Below are 25,109 nucleotides of genomic sequence, written 5' to 3' on the forward strand. Positions count from 1 at the left end.
AAGGCGTGACTTTAAGGCATGCTTCCAAGCCTTCTAATTGGTGAAAAAAGGGTTTTGAGGACAGGGGGGCAGGACTGCAGACACTATAACAACTTTAATAAAGTAAAGTTATTCAAGTGCCTTTAAACATCACTATTCTAAGTGACTTTTCCAATTACACCAATAGCTACCAAATCACAAAGAACCAGAAACAGCCACCAGGACCCCTCACTAGCCCTCCAAAACTCTGGGATATATATATTACTTATAATAATATACACAGCATTATAGTAATTGTAGCCACAATCTGAATTTCCTTTCAATTACACGATTTTTTTTTGATTTTTTTTTAAATGAAACGTTTATATTATTATTTGGGCTACTCTGATGTATGTTATATCATTTTAGAATGACATAGACATATTACTGGACATCCCTCCCCTTCTACGCTGAAGATTCCGTTGCCTGGGCAACGTTGAAACCGTCGTCTTTAGTCCGCCAGGAACAGAGCGTCTCCAAACAGACTACAAATAGCATGCGGCGGCGAACTCTATGGTTATAGGAACGGGTTCCGCTTCCTGTGTTTTGCGTGACGCAATTCCGGTCCGGCAAACATGGCGTTGGAGACTGTGCCGAAAGATTTGAGGCATCTCAGAGCCTGCCTTTTGTGCTCGCTAGTGAAGGTGAGAGCAGATAAATAAATGCATTGATCGCCCTTATATTCGCTTTCAGGCGGAGAGGTGGCGATACCATAGGCGTTATTTACTAAGCTCCGAGTTGTGATATATTGAGATCCAAATGGCGAGTCTGAGGCTGTAATAGCCCTGCTGGGGCTCCAGCTGATTTGGGAGATATTTGGCTCCTTTTGACTATTTTGCCAACAGTTTTTAATCCGCTAAAAGTCGTAGTTTAGTGAATTTAGGAATAAACTGTTTGTTTTGTTAATCACTCGAGTCCTAAGTGAGTGCTAGGGGAGAGGAGGTAAAGGGACAGGTACAGTTCTCCTGGTGTTTGGCCAAAATTACAGGTTTATTGTTGGTCTCTTTAAGAATAGGTTAGTTTATGCAAATACAATTTTCTGTTTTTATTCTCTTTTAACCCCTTAAGGACACATGACATGTGACATGTCATGATTCCCTTTTATTCCACAAGTTTGGACCTTAAGGGGTTAAACTAGGCCGATGGTAAGGCTTTTGTATAATCGTTGGTGTTTGGTTTTTTTCTGTGTGCTGTATTCAGTACTTTTTTACTACATTGTAATCCAAATTTAGTTTAAAGGAACACTCCAGCACAGAGGTGGGAAACTTTTGTGACTCCACATATGGGGTGCTGAAGGTTGCTTACCCGTGCTCTAGCATTATAAATATTTTTAATCACTTTTACATTTTGATTCCATTTACTCCACCTCCCTTTTTATAGCGGTACTGTCACCATCTGAGAACTTTAACAATTTCACAAAGACCCCCACCATTGACATTGCTGCTGGGGATGCGGTGGCTGAGGCGGGCAGGAGCCACCTTCTTGTTCCGGCAGGTCCTCCTGAAGCTCCTGGCACTTAAGCCAGGATTTTAAGGTGGATCCTCAGTAGACATTGTCAATTCCCTGCAGCTGTCACTGGTGACGACTGTCAGGATTGACTCAGTAGCTCAGTCTAAGAAAGTCAAGTGAAAGAGTAATACAGAGACAAAGTAGTACGTACTTTGTCTCGTTACATCTCTTGACTGGTTTGGATATTCATATGTATTAAAACACTGTCAGACTTAAAGGACAACTATAGTGCCAGGAAAACAAACTAGTTTTCCTGACACTATAGTATTAATAGGTCCCCACCCTCATGACCTTACTCCCTCGGCACTGGGTACTCTCCTCCTCCTTCAGACATCATCGGCTGAATGCGCATGCGCGGCAAGAGCCGTGTGCGCATTCAGTCAGTCCATATGAAAGCATTCTCAATGCTTTCCTATGGACGCTGGCGTCTTCTCACTGTGAAAATCACAGTGAGAAGGGCCTCTAGCGGCTGTCAATGAGACAACCAGTAGAGGCTGGATTAACCCACATGTAAACATAGCAGTTTCTCTGAAACTGCTATGTTTACTGCAGGCAGGGTTAACCCTAGATGGACTTGGCACCCAGACCATTGAGCTGAAGTGGTCTGGGTGCCGATAGTGGCCCTTTAATGGACATGATCTAGGCACAAAAAACCCTTTAACATGTAGTGGTGTTAGTGCTTAGTGGAGGGCCTGATAAATTTGCTCTGGCTTTAGGAGCCAGTTATAGTTAGAACCTAGGCATGTTGTTTTTTTGTTTTTTTTTCTTCTTCTTCCAACAACAAAAATACAATTATTAAAGGGACACTATAGTCACCAGAAACACTACAGTTTAATGAAGTGGTTCTGGTGTCTATAGCCTGTCCCTGCAGGCGGTTCAATGTAAACAGTGTTTACATTGTTGCCTAGTAACACCTTGCGTGGCAGTCACTCAATCGACCACTACATGTGCTTTCTAGTCCACTGCTGCACAATGTGCACCAACCATCAGTGTCGCCACGCTCTGCATGGAGACACTAAACGTTTCCAATAGTTACATTCATTCAATGCAACTCTATAAGGAGATGCTGATTGGCACAGTGTTTTGCCGCACATGCACAATAGCCTTTCAATTCTTTGGGAATGTATGGAATTGGCTGAGATCATCAAGATTGATTTTCTCAGCCATGCAGGCAGGACCAGCCTCAGCGAGACTGGTACGGCATGGGAAAAAGGTGAGTAAAAACACCTCTCCCATGCTATTAAAGTGGGGCCAGTCACTTAAACAGATGCACTGACACACATTCTCTCAAACACTTGCAAAGTATTTATTTTATACATTTAAGTCTACCTAACAACCCTACATTTGTAGTGGATCCTTTCCAGTGGAGCTCCTGTAATCTTCAAGCTCTGCTCCTGCTCTCTCGTGCGCTGTTGAGTGATGCTGGGGCCAGAGTGACGGCATATCCCAGCTCCTGGCATCACTGCAGGGTGTGCAAGGGAACAGAGAGCAAGACCTTTGCTCCAGAAATGCCCAAGAGACATTGTAGCTGTTATACCAATATTATACTGGAATTTTTAAGTATGCTCTTGTCTCAGTCAAGAATTTTCTGTTCTCTAAAAAATGTGAAGATCATAAACTATCCCTTTCTCAGGACTTTTCCATTTTCAGTGCTATTGGAGGGCAATGTATGTCACCTGGAAAGAACATTCTATGGTTCCATTCTATTGTTAGTGCCATTCAATGTCAAATCAACAAGGTTCTCAACCTTACAGTCTTTGACGTATTTATTGCACATTGAAACAGCCAAATGTGCTAAATTGCAGATCCATATCTTCTGTATTAGTGGCGCAAAACATGCAATTTCTTTTGTATTTTTTTTTTTTTATTTATTTTTTTTTACCATTTTTTTTTTTTATTATGTTGTTAACTTTAATATTCAGTATTTTGGTAGCCAGAAATCTTATAGAAGTGATTCGGGTGTTTGGATGTTAAGCGTGTGTGTGTGTTTGTGTCATGGTAATGTAATAAAGACTCACCATCAGTCTTCATAATGACCCCAATACATTGTAAATCAGAACTTTTGGGCCAATCTCTGCAAAGTTCTACTTGAAACCTTCTTGTTCTCCCTGACAAAAATCCCTATAGCCTGCCTGAAGTAAGCAAAGTCATAAGTGACTTCAACTCATGGCCATGGTGTAAAAAAAAATAAAATATTTTTTAAAGTGTCTTCTTTATTTTTAACTGAGAATTACAAAGGATAAAGTGTAAAGGGGACCTGTTAGCAGATTTTAAAGCTCCATGTGTGCATCCTAATTTCTGTTCAATGCAGAGATTTCTGGGACTTAAAGTTCAATTCATTTAATTCTCTATTTTCTTTTTAGGGTTTTGGGGGGTTTTGTGCTTGTTGTAAAAAAAAAAAATAATAATAATTAAAAAAGAGAATTCCACCTGCCCCGTATTTTTGGAAACCTTTTATTCATACTTAAAGGGTTTATTCAACACTACCTTCATTTTAAAATGCAGTATTAGGTACTTAAAGCTTGTCCACGCCAGTAAAGCTTAATTGGCATCAGGTGCCGGTAGAGTTTATTTCACGCCCTGTCCAAGATCACACCACAAAGTCCCTTCCCTCTCCATTGTCCAATCATTGGTCGGACAATTCTCACTGGCTTAGTGTACATGCACAGAGATGGATGAGAGCTCACTGAGCGACAGAGGGGAGATCTAGGCTTTCCCTTGCAGGTGCCCTGCCTTTGCACAGAATTGACTTTAGGCAATGGAGTTCCGTGCTGTCAGGATCCCGCGGGCGGCTACGAGGGGAGGCTTCAGTCCGCTGCAGCACTCACCCTCCAGCCGTCCGCGGTCCCCTTCCCGGCGTGTGGACGGCATCCTCCCAGCCTCGGATGCCGCCCGCGTCTTCCTCTCCACCCACCTGCGGCAGCATGCATGACGCTGCACGCTGGGAGACCGCCCATTTTTGTAAACGCCGGGGTCAGCCACCTGACCCGGCGTTAAAGGCACAGTGCCTCAATCACAGTGGGAGGTATAGATATCTCCCACGTGTGATTGTTAATTCTGATTGGAACATATCCAATCAGAATTAATCTATGGGTTTAAATACTTACCTTTCCTGTCTCTCTCTGCCCTGTTGTGGTCTTTGCTTGCTAGTATTGCTACTGAACTTGTGTTTCTCTCTGGTTACGTACTCTCTGGCTTGTGTATCCGACTTTGCGACTTTCTCCTACCCTTTGACCTCGGCTTGTCTCTCGTTATTCTGTCTTCTGGTTCCCCTTACTCGGCTTGTTTCCTGACTATTCTTTGTGTGCTTAGCCCGGCCACTCTAAGGTCCGGTACTGCACCTTTTCTCTGTGTGTGTTAGCGTGTTTGGTTCCGAGAATCGTGACACGTGCTGCCTAAGTCACTTGTGCCAGGGGTGTAAATATCCCACTGGCGCAAAAGTGAGATTTTCAAGCAGGAGTGCTGCACAATGCACATCATATTCCTAAAACTATGACCACTTCTAAAAGCAGAAAATTTGAGTAACCCTTTATTTATAATTCTTTATTTTTGTAGTGCGTATGATGATAACAGTTGCTTATGAGGTACTCCAAAGGCAGTCCTCTAGCACATTACGAACAGTTGGAACATAGGGGTAAACAGTAAATCTTGCACTTTTTTTGTAGTAATAAGATGAAAGGTTTACATTGTTTAGATGGTTAGTAGGTACATTTTTACAACATGTTCAGGCTTCAAGAATTATAACAGTATAGTTTTGATTTTAAGTGTAAATTTACGCTATAATCAGGTTTAGTCAGTGCGAGGGTAAACGATAACAACGCGAGTAAGACAGTTGTACATTGCTAGCTAAATGATCAGGCTGATACGGTGAAGTTTTTTTTAACTGTAGCCTTTAGTTGATGCACCTAGGCATTCTTCCACATTGAGCCAGTATCTATTGATAGAGCCTATTGTAGTTTAAGCCTAATAGTAGTAGACTATTCAGGTATGTAACCTCCACCGGAAAATGCTAAACTGATATAATAATGCTAGCTGGTTAAACAATAAGTCTCGCATGTATTGACAACTGTGGTGAGTACTACGGCTGACAATCTTTATGGTTAGTATGCAAGCGAGTACATATGAGCCTGTATTGCCACGACAGTAGCTGCATGCAAGGCAGAATATGATAAAATGTGACATTGGCATGACAGAATCAACATTTGCACATTTTTTAAAAGTAAGAGAAATAACATGTCAGTCGAATGAAAAAGCAAACATGCTTCTGGCTAAACATACTAACAATATGCTAATAGTATTGATAAAAAATGAACTGTGTTAGGCATGCTGATTATTGCGCTAAAGACGTTTAACATGGAGAATATGCATGCATGGACACACAAGCCTTGTCCACCCAATTATTTGCTTGGAGCTACCCCTTACATTAAAACACATGAAAGTTTTGTCAGATGATTCATAAATGCGAGGAGGCATGTGGAGATGGTGTGTGTGTGTGTGTGTGTTTTAGATGCAAAATATACTTCAGCTATCGATTAGGTAGAACGTGTGCCTGTGTGGTTTGTGCCTGTATCAGGTGAGGTACACGTGTCTAATACCAGGCATTTGGGCTTGTATCGTGAGAAGTGCTAAGCAGAACATAGGTAAGGAGCTTGACTAACGAGCAAAAACAAAGTATAACGGTATAAGTAGTGCATTCTACATTAGCAGGCTGAGGTAATAATGGGCATAGGAACAGTACATTAATAGCGGCATGTACAGTGGGATTATGCTTTATCAGTGCTCATGGGCGTGTAGAAGCATAGTCCGTCTCTGGTGCAGTTCGCCTTGGTTAGCCAATGCCGGTTCTGGAGGCTAGGCAGGTGGGCCGGGTACAATGGTAAAGTTGGTGCCACGGCTCTATTCTGTCACCCGCAGGTCTTGGGGGGGTCTCTCCGCCTGTGTCTGTCGCTGGTAGGGTGCTGTGATGCATTGCGGTGAGTCACTCGTCCGGGAGTGTGAGGTGTGCTTCGTTGGTCGGATGATTCCGATGCCGCTGAGTGGTGAGTAGGTCGGGCAGGCTTGGTGGTCTCGCTCTGGTGTGTGAGGGCGAGTGCCGGGGTCTGGGGGGCATGCCGCCATTTCCCGCCGTTCCGGTCTCCAGCTTTTTCTCCGTCTGGAGGCGTCGGGTAGCCGGGCGAATCCATGCCGCCGTTTCCCTCAGCACCAGGTGGTAGTGCTGACCCTGGGTGCAGAATTTTGTCCCCATGTTGGCACAGAGCCTGTGAAAGAACTCCAGCGTGTGCTTGGGTGGTGTAGTGAGGGTGCGATTTGGCGCCAGGCGCGTCCGCGCCGCCATCTTGCTTGGGCCCCCATATTCCCGCTCGGCTGCAGGTTCAGTCGCTTGTTCGAGCTGCTTTACTGGGGTGATCGACCCCCGCGAGGACCGGGATAACCCCCGCCGGTCCAGAGGGGGGGCAGCAGGGCAGTGTTCGATTGCCGTGTCTGAGCTGGTCCCGTGCCGTGGGGTCGGCCGCTTCCCCCAGGCCTCGGGCTCCGCTCCGGTGTAGGCCGCGTGGCTGGTGCAGGTGCTTGTTTCATGTTTTGGTGCAGGACGGGTACCTTTCTATTCCCCGAGTGGTCCTGTTTCATTTTCTGGGTGTCTCGTGTAGCTGGCAGCGTTTGGGTAGTCAGGATGGTCGTTTTTGTGCCTGCTGGTGCAAGAGCCCTCAGTAAGCACGTCTGGCCATCTTGGCTAGCAGGCCCCGCCCCCCTCTCTGGTGGTCCAGACATCCTCTCCTGGAAAGTCCCTCACCGCTCCAGGCACAGGATCTTGACATGCTGCCTGTAACACTGCTCAGGGCAGCTCCCGAGTAACCCTTTAATGTTATACATATATAAAGTGTGCAGAAAACCTTTAGTCTTTAATGCACTGCATTTATTTAAAAAAAAAAATTATTTGAGTAAAAATTATAATAAAAAAAAGGCATGCACCAAAATACAGCTAGTTATTCAGGCTAAAATGTATAATATGCATAAAGGTTCTGTTGGGGCCTGGAGTAACAATTGGCTTTGATCACAAATTCAGAAATGTTGTCAGTTTGCACTACTTCTCTATTACCTCAATCAAGTGTATAAAAATACAGATTTCTAACACATTTTTATTTATTTTAGACTATAGATCAATTCGAATATGATGGTTGTGACAACTGTGATGCATATGTACAGATGAAAGGAAACCGCGAGATGGTTTATGATTGTACAAGCTCTTCCTTTGATGGGTGTGTATTTTTTTTTCTCTTGCTGCAGAGTCTACATCTTAAGTTCAGCTTAAAATATTGATGAGTTTATTTTTATTTTTTTTAAATGTAAGAATTTAAATTTAGAAAAGATATTTGAAGTTAGATATCCACATTATTACTTTTAATGGTGTTGAAACATGTGTAAACAGAGACTGCAGAACATGTGGGGGACACAAATCTTGATAGATTCCTAAAACTAGTTAACTGCTAAATTCTTAAAAAAAATTTTTTTTTTTTTTTTTTATAAATACTTGCTCAACAGTTTGAAATTTTTATTACGCTTTAATTTTTAAGTCAAATGATTTTTGCAGTGCATATGAAATAACAAACGTGCATGGGGTACCCCAATGGCAATCCTCATGCTTGTCGAACATTTGTAACAGTGGGGTATATGTTAGTACTTGCACAATTTTATAGTTAGGAAGGTTTTAGTAAGATTATGCATGGTTTAAATAGACTAGTTGCAGGTAGCATCTGTTAACCATAGTTTATTAGGAGCTATAAGTAGATAGTGAGTCAATTAGTAGGTTATGAGAAGGTAGTTTTAAGTCTTCCAGCTTAGAACGTTACAGGTGGGCAATATACGCTGTTTACAATTAGCTGGGTGCGTGCTTTAGATATGAGAGTCAATAGATATGAGAGTCATCTTAGGTGTAACGCCTGGGTTGTGTGTAGGGATGGCAATCCTGCTAAGCCTTAGTTGTGTTGCAGTGGTCGGGGCCCCAGGGTGATCACCCCCACTGGTCCAAAGGGGGGGGGGGGGCAGGACTGGTTCCTCGTGGGTCTGAGCCCCTGGCTGAGCACTGTTAGGCAGGATAGCGGGGCAGCGGCCGTCCACTCCACCGCCGGAGTAGGCCTCGACTGTAGTAGTAAAGATTTCTCCTACAAGGGACTAATACTCGTTGAGCCAGCCTCACCCTGGATCCAGTGCTCTCTGCAGGCTGAGGGCCGCTGTTGCTGGTCAGTGTAAGGAACAAAACTCATAATTTTTATAGCTTAAAGGTTTAGATTTTACAGGGGCTGCTGTCTTCTGACCGTCCAGCTTGGGTACCGGCCCCCCCTTTTATTTTTACCAGGTAAACAGGATGGATAAAGGTAACAATTACGTGTTTTATTTTATGGGGTTTTTTTTTTTACGCATTGAGAACAGAATCACAATTCTACAAATCATAGCAGGTTTCTTAAATTGTATGGAAATAAAATGGTGCTATTCACTACAGTGAGTAATCGTACTGGAAGCATAGCTGAGTTGGAGAATTTTAGAATTTTTCTAGTTTTGCTATTTTTGCCTTAAAGGCTTACTCCAAGCAACTCTACCACATCAGATATTTGAAGTGATCATGGTGTCTAGTCTCTGTGGGCAGTATTTCTGTATGAAACGCTGCACATATGGAGGTTAACACTTTTCCTGCCAGAGGAGTAATTTCAGCTTTGGCAGTGTCACGTGGTGTTATCAGACAGCCTGAAACTAGAGTTCCAGACTGGCTGATGTCAAATCTGTGTGCATTTATTTTTATTTATTTTTTATGTACAGAATTGCAATTATATTACTATTTTTACTCAGAAAAACAAGCAGTCTGCTGACATGTGGTAGCCTGATCCAATCACAGTGCTTCCCCATAGGAGGAAAGTTCAGTGTCTGCATGCAGAGGGAGGAGATACTGAATTACAGGATGCTGTGCACAGTGCTGAGTGGATGGAGGCATATTATGCTTCCATCAACCCATGAAGTCCCTCTGGTTCACTGTGAGTGACTACATTGAAAGCTAGGAACACCTCCAGTTGCAAACACTGTATTTTCTCAGAACATACAGTGTTTACATGAGAGGCTACAGGGAGCTATAGTTCTCACCTGAACAACCTCATTAAGCTGAAGCTGTTCAGGTGACTATAGTGTCCCTTTAAAGGAGGCCAGACATATGGTAGAATCAGGTGAAAGGGCAAACTGTTGCAAAATGGTCAGCCCATTACCTGGAAACACAGCTTGGGTACTCCTGACATTATAACCAAAACAGGTTGTAATGCTTTGAGTAACCATTTAAAAATGTACTTTGAATTCATGATAATTGTCACTTTAGTAAATAAACTTGTATGGAGTCCAGTTCACGTTGTTGTCTTTGTGGAATTTGGTCTCCCTTCCCTGGAATCAATGTTTACTACAACCAAGGAGTTTAACTGCCAAACCGTGAATATTAGTAAAGTGGGGTGGGAGGTGGGAAATTTAGGCCAAAATAGTCGGTCTGGGAAAATTATCATTCTAGTCCCATTACCTATTTTTACTCTGTAATAATTCTCAATATGTTATTTAGTGAATAAACCGTAAAAAGGCATCTACTATTGTTTGCGGCTATTTAAAAAGTGTGATCTGTAAATCCAACAAGAACAGTTGCAAAGGATTGTGAGAAAACTATCTCTTATCTGTAAAAATAACATGCAAATGTGAGTTTATGTAGCAATAAGCCCATGGCATGGCACTTACAATAGGATTAAACACTGAAATTAAACAGTGAACTCCTATTTAGGTTAAGTGGCAGGGATTGTTTAGTCAGATTTTACAGTCAGTGTAGTATATCATAGACCTAATAGATTAAAGGTGCATCTTTGCTGTATACTGAACACCTTTCATCCTTCCTAATCCACTAATGTGAGCGTAATTTCTTTAGGATTGTGGCAATGATGAGTCCTGATGACAGCTGGGTATCCAAGTGGCAGAGGATAAGTAAGTAATTCTATTTCATTGTCACACGTTCTCATTTAGTACTTTATAATCGGTGAAAATACTTGTTTGCTTAGACATTTAAAGGGACTTTCTTAATTTAAAACAACTTCCTTTCAGTTAATATTTTTTTTGGATGGAGTCTATCAGTAAAGTCTTATTTTAAGGCGTCAAACTGTTTTGAAATGGTATAACACGGGGGGGCGGAGCCTGCGCTTGAGCTGTATGGACGCATAGAGACGGAGCTCCCCGGCTAACGGCTTCTAAAGCAGTGTAAAAAGCATTTAAACAGCCCAAAATCACGGCAGGAGTACGGTACCTACAGCATGACACAAAGAGGATCAAGGAAAGCGACGGAGACCAAGGAAAAACACTCCTTCTTCGCAGCGAAACAGGCAAGTCAAAAGCCCGCGGCCCCATTACAGCAAGATGGAGACGGCAGTGGAGACGACAGAGAAATGTCGAGGCCACACTCCCCACAGGACACCATCCAAATTCAGGGAGATCAATTCCAGAAAATGCTGGACGCTGTAACTATTAAAATCCAGAACACAGTGCAAGCAGCTATTGCAGACCTGAGGAGGGACATCCTAGACCTGGGTAACCGCACAGCCCACATGGAGAGCAAAATGGCTGACTATGCTGAATCACACAACAGCATAGTAGCCAAACTGGAGGAAATGGAAGATCGGCTAGAGCACCAGGAGCTAAAAAATATCGATTTGGAAGATAGATCCCGACGCCAGAACCTACGGGTAAGAGGAGTACCTGAAGACGTCCCAGCCGCAGACCTTGTGGCCTACCTAACGGGATTGTTTCAAGCACTAGCTCCTGATATCCCTCACAGCATGCTGCTCCTGGACAGAACCCACAGGGTGGCGAAACCGCAACACCTACCGGCATCTACAGCTAGGGACGTCCTCACGAAGCTACATTATTATCATGTCAAAGAGGCGATTCTCCGATCCAAACGCTCGCCACAAGACATGCCGGAAAAATACAGAGCCATTCAAGTGTTCGCTGACCTCTCCGCCGAAACCCTGAAGCGCAGGAGAGCCTTTAAAGAAGTAACATCAGAGCTGAGAAACAGAAACATCCAATACCGCTGGGGCTTCCCAATCAAGCTGCTTATAGCCAGAGAAGGTAAAACTCACGCAGCGACGGATGTAGGCACTGCGATCCGCATGCTAAGAAGCTGGGGCATCAACATCAACATCACGACAACCGAGCCCGAAAGATCCAAACGACCAATGGAGATACAACCGGAGTGGAAGCAAACCAGACAGTCCAAGTCCTCCAGATCGGCGACGGACATGTAACAGGGTTGACAGGCTGCTAATCATCTTCTATTTGGGTAGCCTACCCTAAAGACGAGACAACCTGGATATTATAGCTACGAATGACCCAAGGGACTTGTGAGAATTGACTTATTTCAAACAAGATCGGAAAATGGGTAATATAACTTAACTCTGCGCTACATATGGTACTCTATTGCATAGTGCCAGAGATTAATAGGGGTGATGCTGTAGCAGCAAGAGTCAGCAATAGGGGGGAGGGGGACCGAGGGCTCTGTTTTGTAGACTACACAGGGGGGGCGGCTTCACCTCTGGGAACCACACTAGGCCCGCTTTACCCCTATCCGGGCAGGGCAAGTCGATGTCTAACATGGCACCCACCTCCTCCCGCCCAACGCCCAACACCCAAAGACACACCATACTATGAGACCCATAGTTAGTACGGGGTAGTATCGCTATAACTTTATTTAGCGGCCCTAAGCCCTGCAGTGATTTCCTTAATCGGACTAAGCATATAACTCACAGGGGTCACATACCAGAGCCGGAGGCTTGGGGGCCAAGGTCGGCTGGGTATCCAAGGTCTCGACCTGGTTCCACGCACCCCCGCGTAGGACATAGCTAGTGGGAGAAACTAGCAGGAATTAATCTATCCGCGCATTCCCGTAGGGCGCAATACCCGGGAAAATGTTTTGGTTATGGTTATATTTATATGTTTACTGTTATCGTTATTTTTTTTTCTTGGCAATGTCTATGATCGAATATACTGATACCTATAAAGATCTGGAGAGGAAAGAATTCCGAATGCTACACACACACAGACACCCTCGCACGCACAGACTTAACTGGGGCCACACAAGACTCCTCCAGAGACCCGGAGGCCTCCTGGGGTTTACACTTAGACGTCACGGGACGGACAACATAAAGGGATCCAATGAGCTAAACTCGAGCCACAAAACAAGATCAGCACAACCGCCAGTCACTCACATTCAGTCTTAAACTATATTCCCATAATGTGCAGGGTTTGAATATCCCCTTCAAGCGTCATGCACTAGAAAAGGACATACGCAAAACACAGGCGGATATCGTATATCTCCAAGAAACGCACTTCAGGGGCGACACTCACCCATCCCTGTGTACCCAAAAATACCCCCACCAAATCCACGCCACAACACCGCACAAATCCAGAGGAGTCTCCATACTCCTAAGTAAGGACCTGACTGTCTCACCAAACACACACATTATAGATCCAGGGGGGCGTTACATCATTTGGCAGGGCGCTATCAATGACTCAGACTACACCTTGGTCAACATATATTCCCCAAACGCCAATCAAAGGAACTTCCTTCACGGGGTTCTCACAAAAGCCGTTTCAGTAAGAAAAGGCACCCTGATACTTAGCGGAGATCTGAACCATGTTCTTGACCCAACAGTGGACTCCACCAGATCTCCCTCTACCCCAAATTATGGCACCCTTAAAAAACAAAGCAAAGCAATTAGGAATCTGTTAGCCACGTTCGGCTTACGAGATGTGTGGAGGGCCCTTCATCCGAAAGAAAAAACATATACCCACCACTCCAAAGCACACAACTCCTACTCGAGAATTGATGGGTGTCTAATGCATGACACATCCATGTCCCAGGTGATGGGTTGTGAGATAGCGCCCATTCATTGGTCTGACCATGCCCCAGTCATAACAACAATTACAAGCTCATACGAATATAAACACAGAAGCCCCTGGCGTCTGAATGCACAACTCCTAAAGGACACAGATTTCTGTACTACACTAGAAAAAGACCTACAGCACTACTTCGCCACAAACACTGCGTCAGTCCGAAACCCACATGTGCTATGGCTAGCCCATAAGGCTGTAATTAGAGGCACACTAATAAGCAGATCATCATACCTTAAAAAGAAAGCCGATAAAGATATGTCTCAAACTACACAGCAGTTAGAACAACTACATAGGGAAAACCAAACGTCTCCAAGTCTAGACCACAAACGACAAATAACTGCCCTACAAGAGAAGCTCAAAGAGATCAGATTACACAAATTTGGATTCATGCTCAACAGACTAAAAATGCACACATATGTACAAGGCAACAAGGCGAGCAAACTCCTGGCCCAACGTTTGAGAGACAGACAACAACAAACACGAATTGCGCACATAATACATAAAACAGGCACTAAACTACACCTACCCGCAGAGATATGCAAGGAATTCGCACAATATTATGGCCAGCTATATAATCTCAAAGATGACCTAAACACCCCAAATCCCTCAGACACTAGTATACAAGCATACCTAGCAGAGATTCCACTACCAGAGGTAACTGAATCCCAAAAACAGATTCTTGCATCCCCAATCACAGTAAACGAAATAATTGAGTGTATAGAATCGCTCCCTAAAAGCAAAGCCCCGGGACCCGACGGGTACACCAATGAATATTACGAAAGATTCAAACACCTCCTGGCCCCGCAGCTCGCACTAGCATTTAACCATGCACGACAGACGGGGTCCTTCCCCCCTGAATTTTTAACGGCTAATGTGATAACCCTACCGAAGCCAGGCAAACCCCCAACTCTCTGCCAGAACTTTCGCCCTATTTCACTATTAAACGCTGACACCAAACTCTATGCCAAGATTCTAGCCACACGACTTAAAAACATACTTCCATCAATTATCTCAGACGACCAAGTGGGATTTGTGCACGGGAGACAGGGATCAGACAACACCCGGAAAGTAGTAGATATCATTCAAACTATTCACGCAGACAACATGCAAGGCCTCATAGTCTCCCTTGACGCCGAGAAAGCCTTTGATAGACTAAACTGGCGGTTTCTCGAGGCAGTTCTAACGAAATTTGGGATCCCACAACAATATCTAACAGCAGTTAAAGCCTTATATAGCTCTCCAAATGCAGTGGTGACTACATCGGGGTTCCAATCGGACCCGTTCGCCATTACCAATGGGACCAGACAGGGGTGCCCCCTGTCACCTCTTCTATATGTAATGGCCCTGGAACCACTAGCTGAAGCAATTAGACGCAACCCAAACATTCATGGAATCCAAATAAATGACCGAAACTACAAAATCAATTTGTTTGCAGACGATGTACTACTAACTCTTTCCCAACCAATCATCTCCCTCCCCAACCTCCAAAAAGAACTACAGAAATACAGTGCACAATCCTATTATAAACTCAACACCACAAAAACTCAAGCAATGGGAATAGGTATAGAGAGAGAGACATCATGGACAGACTACGGACAGCATTTAAGTATGACTGGAGACAGGACTATCTTACTTTTCTGGGTATTAAACTGACGAGATCCCATAATGCCCTTTTCACGATGAACTATCAAAAACTGCACGTAGAGATAGAACACACTCTAAAGACCTGGGAGGGAAAATATATGTCTTGGATAGGGCGGTGTGCGGCTATTAAAATGGTGATATTGCCAAAGATCCTGTATCTATTCCGCTCACTACAAATCAATACCCCCCCTAAATTCCTCAAGGCCCTACAAACGACGCTTCTCAGGTTCAGTTGGCAAAACAAGAAGCCAAGAGTCCCATGGAAGCTCCTATCACGCACAGTGAAAGAGGGAGGAGTGGGCTTCCCAGACGTCAGGGAATATCACAGAGCCACACAATTAGCGAATGTAATAGGCTGCCACGCCATAGCACAGCCCCCACAATGGGTGGCACTGGAATCAGCCAGACTGGGGGGGAAACACTTGTCACACCTATTGTGGGCCCCTAGAGAATTACGACCCCAAACACCTAAGATGTTACCGACTACTAGGTTGATGCTTTCGATCTGGGACAAGAACAGGTATAGGGTTTGCTCGCCATCCAGATGGTCCCCAGCGACCCCACTGAGGTCTCTACATGTGTTGAACCCGTCATTCAACTATAAGACGTGGGCCTCACATGGGATAACTCACCTACATCAGCTGACCCATTCAGGGGTCCTGAAGAGTTTCGCAGATTTACAAACCCAACATAAAATACCACAAACAGCCCACTTCTCATACACACAACTCCACGGCACAATTGGGGGAGAGCACAATAAGACACACGAGACCCAAGCGACAGGACAAATGTCACGTTTTGAAAGCAAGTGTCTCAGCACAAGACACCCAACAAAAACCCTCTCATTCTGCTACAACTCTATTGTAGGAGAACCGAAAGCACAGCTATGGGGTTTCCAGAGGGAATGGCACAAAGACCTAGGGAGAGACCTGACACCCGAAGAATGGGCCAGAGCATTTACAGCTCATAAGGGCTCATCACAGTGCGCCTCACACCTCGAAGTAGCGAGGAAAATATTATACCGGTGGTACCTGACACCCAGCAAGTTGTCCAAAATGTACCAATCAACAAGCAACGTCTGCTGGAGATGCCAGGAGACACCCGGGGACATGTATCATATTTGGTGGTCGTGCCCACGAATTAGGCCACTCTGGGTTAAGGTAGAAGGAATTATTCACAAAAGCATGGGGACACACCTGCCACTAACAGCAGAGGCCTACTTACTTCACATTATCCCTCTCAACCAACTAAAACACGTCCGTAAATTAATGTTTTTAATAATTGTAGCAACACAAACGATAATAGCCAGGTATTGGAGAACAGAGGTAACCCCTCCCATAGAAGAGATAATCGGTCTGATATCCACGAATGTGGCATATGAAAGGTTTGCTACACCTCAGGTGCCCACAAACGTACAGTCGTATGACCTGTGGCAGAACTTTAGAGCGCACCTCCCATCTGTCTATGATGTGACATGACATTACACGCCACATATTAAACTTACCAATCACACACAGAAAGACAGACATCACCGTGCAGACCAGGCGGAGTTCGTCGAATGATAGACACACAACCCAATGGCAACATTCCATAGTACTTGCCTTTCACTGTAAATAAGTTTGTTTCCACCTATATACCTTATCTTGTATTTTGTATTTCTTAATTACATTATATACATACAAATTTGGGTACTTCGCAAACACAACACTTTAAAGGACAAGCTTACCAGCAGATGAAACAACCTCAAACATAACAGCTAACTAGTACAAAATGTAACATATGCAAATAGTGTATAATAGAACAAAGCTGTTAATCTCAAACAAATATGTTATGTAATGCAAACAAAAATGTTATGTAATGCAAAATGTCTACTGGGCCATGTGGCCTCTTTCTCCTTATTTCTTCATTCTGTATCCCCTCCCCCAATTGCTTTGCGTTGTACTACAAATAAAAAACTGTCAATTATAAAGAAATGGTATAACACCCCGGGTGCTCCCCCATCTGCACTCTCCTGTCCTTTCTGCACCTGGACACTGTGTGAGCATGTAAGAGAGTCATTATAATACTAAGTAGATAAAAGAGTTGTTGCATAATGTTGCCTGTGATGGCATATGCATCTACTTTCGCCAAGCAGAGAAGGGACAGGAGAGCATCTTTTTAAAGGTAATATTTTACTTCGTGACTCCAGCTCTCGAAACAAGTGGGAAGATGTTGATGCCATTTGTCTGTTAGCTTCCTAGAGGAAAACTGCCCATAATGCATACTTTTTTTTTTTTTTTTTTTTTTTTTTTTTTATGGTTCCTCTGTCAATGGCTTATTTTCAAATAAAGCAAGCCACTGGAAAGGCAATTGCTGAAACTTTCTAACCCAAACTTAAAGGATTGTTCGAAGCACCATGTCAACTTTTCTTCATTGCATAGTTTATGGTGCAGGGCAGGTCTTTAAATTCAAAGTCCTATGCTACCAGCTAGGCTGTAAACGTTATTTGCCATAGCATACCCACCAGGGGTGAATTTATACTCACCAGGTGCTAAATTTCCACTTGCGAGGGGAAATGTTTAGCCCTGGTGGAGAGTACCTTGCACTTTGTCTCCCTCACCAGCACGACTCTGGTGCTTGTTATGGAAAGTGGAGACAATGGCATACCTTGAGAATCAGCACACCCAAGGAAGGCCTGGAGATGCAGAGAGGCTCACAGAAAGTTATGTGGTAACGTTGGGGCTTTATTGAAGAAACTGAAGTCTCAAGGGAAACTGGAATCATGGCATTGGAGCCATTAAGGGAGTGAGACAACCAGTCAGTACAAAGCCAAAAGTCAGGGTGGGCATCTCACATCGAATAACCTATAGTCTGGCCAATGGTCAGGAGTCCAGTAGAATAGCAGAGAATAAGGATACGAAACTGGAACAGATCAGGGCAGCAAGAAGAACAGGAATAGAATGATAGAATTCTAGTTGCCAGGACAGGGCGCTACAGAATAACGGAGTATTGGATCAGGGATACCTTGGAATTTTATAGACCCAAGTCACCCAGGCGTGTAGGGCACACCCCCATTGTTTTTGTAACGTAGATGACAGCCCCTCAGGTACAATTGTAACCACACTAGGCCTTCATCCAGCTAGTGTGCGCAAGAGAATCTGAGGCTCATCGGAGTCCCACTCATCTTGTAGGAATAAACTACTTCTGTTTCTCTACCTTAAATGCAATATGCAGCCTGGTGATGCCTGTCATGGGTTCAGGATTGCTTCAAAGGGAGTAGGACAAAAAAAGCTTATTGCTATATTTCGAAGTTCTATTAATCTCATCACAAAAGCATCTTTAAAAACATTTCTCGCACAGAACCGACCATTTGCCAAAGGATTGTGAGCAAGTCTGCATCAAACACTTTCAAGTGCACTTGTAGATTCAAGAACTACAGTAAAACCAGACATTCTCCATTGCCTTTTACCACATTTTACTCACGTTTATCACTTTCAAACATGCAAAATGAAAGCAGTTGGTCTTGATGACCAGATGTGGACCTTCCCCCCTTTTTTTTTTTTTATTTTATTTTGCAATTAAAATTACGTTTTCTTTTCATGCTACCAATGTAAAATCATTTTGTTTAATAAAATAAATAAAACACAGGCATTTTTGATTTTTAACCCCTTAAGGACCGGACTTTTTTTGCGATGTTGTACATTTGCGACCAAGCATCTTTTTGACACTTTTGTGGTGTTTGTGTTTGGCTGCAATTTTCCGCTCTCTCATTTACTGTTCCCATACAAATTATATATTGTTTTTTTCAGGACAAAAGGGGCTTTCTTTACATACCATTATTTATATAATCTCATGTAATTTAATTTTAAAAAAATGAAAAAATATGATGAAAAATTGAAAAAAATACACGTTTTTTTGAATTTTATGTGAAAAATCTTTTACTCATCTACAAAAGCGAATGAAAAAAACTGCTAAATAGATTCAAAATGTTGTCCTGAAAAAATACCCAGTGTTTACATGCTTTTTGCTATTTTTTTGCATGTTATAGGGCTATAAGTACAAGTAGGATATTGCGGTTTAAAAACATACATTTTTAAAATGTATCAATAGTGACATTGTAACACTATTATCTGTCATAAATCTCTGAATAACATCCCACATGTACATATTTTTTTTTAAAGTAGACAACCCAGGGTATTCAATATGGGGTATGTCCAGACTTTTTTAGTAGCCACTTAGTCGCAAACACTGGCCAAAGTTAGCGTTCATATTTGTTTGTGTGTGAAAAAAGTAAAAAACTAAATTGAACGCTAATTTTGGCCAGTGTTTGTGACTAAGTGGTTACTAAAATATGACTGGACATACCCCATTTGCAATACCTCGGGTTGTCTACTTTTGCAAATGGTATGCCATCATGGGGGTAATTCTCATTCCTGGGCTACCATACGCTCTCAAAGACAACGTAACCAACCTGGCCATTTTCAATGTAAAAATATTTGACCCATATATTTGACCCTGTAACTTTCAAAAACGCTATAAAACCTGTACATGGGGCGTCCTGTTCTACTCAGGAGATTTGCTGAACACAAATATTAGTGTTTCAAAACTGGAAAATGTATCACAACAATTATATCATCAGTAAAAGTGCTGTTTGTGTGTGAAAAATGCAAAAAAAGTCACTTTCACTGACAATATCATCGCTGTGATATGTTTTACTGTTTTGAATCACTAATATTTGTGTTCAGCGAAGTCTCCCGAGTAAAACAGTACCCCCCATGTACAGGTTTTAGGGTGTCGTAGAACGTTACAGGGTAAAATACAGTGATGGCAAATTAAATTCTCTGGGCTTTCGGCCTGGGTTGGCAGGCAGGTCCCTTAAATTGCAATCCATAAAATTACTTATAAATGTAAAAACATTACATAAATACGCACGTAGAATTTAAATATATTTGCATATTTATATATTTGAAGTCTACGTGTATATTTATATAATTATTTATGTCATTTTGTATATGGACATATGAATAGTTCACATTCTTTTTATTTATATATACATAGATATATATACAATTTCATTCTAAGTGTATTTTGATATAAATATATATAAATATCAAAATACAGTTAGAATAAAATTTCGTATAGATATATAATTTTTTTTATTTATTATTTTTAATTTAAATTATTTATTATTCGTATTTTATAATATATATATATATATATATATATATATATATATATATATATATATATATATATATATATATATAGGAAACATGGGGGGATGGTTGCACTCACCTAAACATGCTTAAATGGGGTGCTGCTGGGGGCCATATTATACAATAAATACACAAGATCCAGCGCACTCTCCTATCTACTAAACAGCAACTTCAATGTCGACAGACTTTATTAGTCTGTAAAAGTTTTTTTTAAAAACACCTAATCTAGGCAAAAAAATGGGGATTTAGTTACATTATATGATCATACATTGCATAAGCCTGCCACAACGTCAATGTACCCCATCTTTGGCAGGTCCTACTCTCACAGTCTAATGTCTGCTCTTATGAGATTAACCACTTACTTGGGAAAAAATTCCATCTGAGGCTCTCTGCAGTACAAGGCTAAATAGGGACCTGAGATGAGGCACAGTTATTTTATATATTATATATATATATATATATATACGTGTGTAAATTATAAGTGTATTTTTATATTAATATATGTACATATTAATATAAAAATACACTTAGCATGACATTATATGTATGATATATAGACGTATATTATATAGGTATAATATATGTCTATATATCATATATATACACATATATAATATTTTTATTTTATTTTACAGTTGCAGGGAGACTGCCTGTCAGCAGAGACTAGGACACCTATTGTGACCATGTGGTCGCCCTGTTGGGCGATCACATGGCCACAGGGGTCCTAAACCGCCATGGGGAGACTGCCTGGGCTGCAGGCAGTCTCCCCACACCGGGAGCACCGCCGATCGCCGCCGGGGGAACGACGGCGATCGGGTAAGTACATTGGACGGTTCAGGACCGTCACCGGTCGGCAACGCAAAAATGCCAATGACGGTCCTGAACCGTCCTCCGTCCTTAAGGGGTTAAATAACGACTGGAAACCTCTACAAACAGTTAAATATGTTGTATTGTTAAGTGTACTATTCCTTTAATTTTAACGTATTTATTTATCATTGATACATTTTGAGTACTTCTTGCTCTGTTCCACTTACACTACACCTTTCTTCTCCCTATCAGCTAACTTCAAACCCGGGGTGTATGCAGTGTCTGTAACTGGGCGTCTGCCACAAGGTAAGAATAAGATTTCTGAAAATACAGGCCTCTTTGAGGATAGGATTTACATTTCTCTTTATTTTTTTTATTTTATTTTTTTTTATTCTTTATTTTCTTGTGCATAAGAAAACATAACAGGCCTGTAGCGCCACGACAGCTAGTACAGGCATTTCAATAGCAAACATTGTCATAGCAGAGTAATACAGCACATTTTTTATATTTATGAGAGTAAACAGGCTAGGAATACTTGAGTAGGACTATAATAGTGTAATTAGTCTACGTATGCATGCTTGTATAATAGTAATGGGATTAGTGAGTGTACAGGCTTTTGTAGACGCGTAACACAATATTTAATCATGACCTGCACGAGGGGGTCACGACATTTACTCGAATGGATACTCGTAGACACCCCTATCTACTAAATACGACTACCATTTTATGATGTTATAGAAACAAGATGGCCTCAAGCTATACAGTCATGTCTAACTGCGAGAGTAATGCCTGGAGGGCCTAGTACAGTATATCATACTTGTTATGCACGCTAAATGTTGGGAGCCAAGACTTCTAGCTAGACATGTTAATATATACAAGTATAACTGTAAGTAAACATGCTATTGAGTTAGTGCACCCCTGGGTGCATTATTGGTAGTACGCTGCAGTGTCATTAGACAGCGTGAGGAGAGATAGCAGAAATGATAAGCAAATTATAAAAAGAACCTAATACTCAATATTTTGTGCATGGCATTTAAAAATAAAAATAGCGTCTCAGGTAGTTAAGGAGAGTCCAGCCCGGTGTCAGTCCCATAAGCGGCCGACTCTCCCTTGGTCTGAGTCCAGTAGGCCTCAACCTGCCGTTGCAGTTCCTGTTGCCTCAGGGCGTCGATTAAGGTATCTACCGGTAGGGTTAGGTACCCCCAGCTTGGGAATCCCCTTGGGTAGAGGTTGCCAGGCCAGGATATCACCAGGTATTCGGCATTGACAGCAGGAGCTCGAGTGATGCACGTCTTGCCTGCTTGCAGTCCAGGCTCCGCCCCAGGATTTACATTTCTAAATGGGTGAATGACCAGGGAAATATACATTGATTGCAGTTACCTGTAACTGAAAACCTTTTCCTTTCATTAACTGTTGGGCATTGCATTAAAGGTGAATTTTCAGTAGGGAGAAAAAAATGGGGTACAAAAAAGAAAGTTTAAAAAAAACACTAGCTTATGTGGGTAAGTACGAGTCTGGAGGTTCTTAGCTCGTATGCCCCGTTAGGAAGAAAACTTACACTATTAACTGGTCCGACTATGGACACCCAAAGTGTTTTTTTGCATAAAAGTGGTATGGCTTAAATTCCTCTGTGCAAGTCTGAATTACCCCTGAATTTGAAAAGACCTTAACAATATACAAAGGAACAGAAAAACATAAAGTGCTTAAAATAAGCTAAACACCTTTCCAACATTAGATGCACTGCATATGGTCACTTCTGCTTTTCCATATAAGCAGAAAATCTGTGTGTGGCATTGTACACATTTAGGTTTCATTTACCCAACTACAAACATTTATTTTGAGAAGCAGTGTTGGATTGTTTTACAAATTTTGGCTTCACTTTTTCAATTTTGATTTTAAATCTACTGTGTTGAATATATAATCAGATTTCAGAAGAAATTCCTTTACATTGTTCAATGAACTGCATTGTCTTATGTGTTGTGCAGATACATCCATTATTTTCTTGTGTGTTCATATATCTAAAAACTTCTTAGTTGACCTTACAGGTCAAAGAGAAAAAGATTAGTTTATGTGGGGTGTTTAGATTCTTCCTGCTACGTTTACTAGTTGGTATAGTACTCTGCTACAGACTTTACTTAGACTGTATATTTATCTAATTCTAGATCATTTTGCACCAATGATAAGTGTTTAATTCTTCCGGCTCCAAATCATTGAGCAGATACTTGTCTGCCGTTTTTGTTGTCTGCTTTCTCCTGTAATCTGCAACAAACGCGCTTTAACACTATTACTGTTTTGCAGGCATTGTACGTGAACTGAAGAGCCGTGGTGTGGTGTACAAATCCAGAGACACTGCCATCAAGACATGACTGTGGGAGGGGATCTGTAGCAGAGATTCAACCTGTGTTTTCTCTTCCGTTGGGTTTATTTTCCTGTTATGCTGTTGAAGCTGTGGTTTTCTTGGGGGAGGGAGCACACTTTTACATACTTTAATATTAAATTTACTCCTAATGTGGCAGATATGCACTTCATGAAGGAAAGTGGGAAGTCCTGACAATGGAGATTTAAAAAAAATAATATTTTTTTCTGCATAAGTCTGTTTGATCTTATATTCCATTAAAATAAAGTTTTCATGTAGCTATATGTATTCAGATGGTGACTTTGAAACACTTCTTCATATAACTAAACCACAATGTGATCTTAACTCCTTGTCTACCGCAGAGACGTCACATGTCCTAATCTATTAGCGATGTAGAAAGGAAGTGGTTAACAGTTACTGAAAGAAACACTGAATGTAACGGAAAGATGTTTTAGTAGGCAAGTTAACGCTTTCCTGTCATACCCAAAGCAGCACTTTTATTCAATCATACTTCAAAACTTTGCATGGACTATAGAATAGGCCAGTTTTGTTACCATATTGTTATAATCTGTATTATTATTGTATACAGAATTTGCATACTGCGATTTTGCTGTTTAAATTTATATTTCTAAATGTTTCCCAGATACTGCAAGGTGTGTGTGTGTGTGTGTGTGTGTGTGTGTGTAAAAACATTTAAAAAAAAAAATAAAAGCATGCCAAGGTTAGAATACGGTGGAGCTCTGGCACCTGCTTTTGAACAAGTTAACATTGCACGCGCTGTGGATTGCCATATATAGGCATAACTGCTACTTTCGGCCTGGCTGCCTTAAGCTAGCAAATTGCGATGTCACTTCCTGTGCGGTGAATGCAGGCGAGAGGCAGAGAAGCGAAGGTGGGGGTGGGGACAGGAAATCTCTTCTACCAAGTATCTCTTCGATACCTATCCTAGATTGTGAATTAAATCCTCTATTAGATCTCACTGCCATGTCTTCTAGTTGCTCTGCCATTTCTCATCCCATATCTATATAAAGTTTTCTGCATTTAGTGTGTCTGACTGGATGTTTTCCTAAATATGCATTATTACTTTTTATTTTGTTCTTCTGAGTTGTTTTTTTTTTTTTTTTCTCAACAAAACAAGCTCTTATCCTACCTGTGTGTGAGATAATTTGTACCTACATGAAATTGTAATTTACCTTTAGAATTACAAAGTCCCATACTAGATAAGAAATATAAAACTCTGGTATATTCAGCAACCTTTTATTGCATATATATTATAGGTGCACTTTCAAGCAACATCTAAAACCTACTTCACATCCTGTTCTGTGCAACAACTTTGTATAGCTTTAAATACTGCGTTTGTATATGGGGTGGTTTTATTTATTTAAATTGATCTATTTACTCAAACACTATGGCTGTCAACAATATTACAATCTAAATGCTACATGTAGAAAACAAGTTTGTTTGAGGGAACATACACCTGTATAGTATAGCTACTATTAACATATGCTCTCTTTTTGGTTTACATCTCTGTAGAAGTGCCTTATATTGCACAGAGCACTTTAGCACATTTAAATGCTACATGTGTTTGCTGTGTATGTGACTGATATACACAGCATGAC

General features: G+C 41.8%; 1 protein-coding gene across 1 annotated transcript; it reads left to right on the forward strand.

Annotated features, from left to right (window-relative positions):
- Window positions 1–553: 553 nt before the first annotated feature.
- Window positions 554–23,711, forward strand: SUPT4H1 (SPT4 homolog, DSIF elongation factor subunit). Its single transcript, XM_063444249.1, has 5 exons — window positions 554–662; window positions 7,678–7,784; window positions 10,469–10,524; window positions 21,387–21,440; window positions 23,433–23,711. The coding sequence occupies exons 1-5, from the start codon at window positions 594–596 to the stop codon at window positions 23,498–23,500; spliced, it is 354 nt and encodes a 117-aa protein (XP_063300319.1). The 5' UTR covers window positions 554–593; the 3' UTR covers window positions 23,501–23,711.
- Window positions 23,712–25,109: the final 1,398 nt, after the last annotated feature.

This window comes from Pelobates fuscus, chromosome 1 (genome assembly GCF_036172605.1).
Source record: "Pelobates fuscus isolate aPelFus1 chromosome 1, aPelFus1.pri, whole genome shotgun sequence".
NCBI lineage: Eukaryota > Metazoa > Chordata > Amphibia > Anura > Pelobatidae > Pelobates > Pelobates fuscus.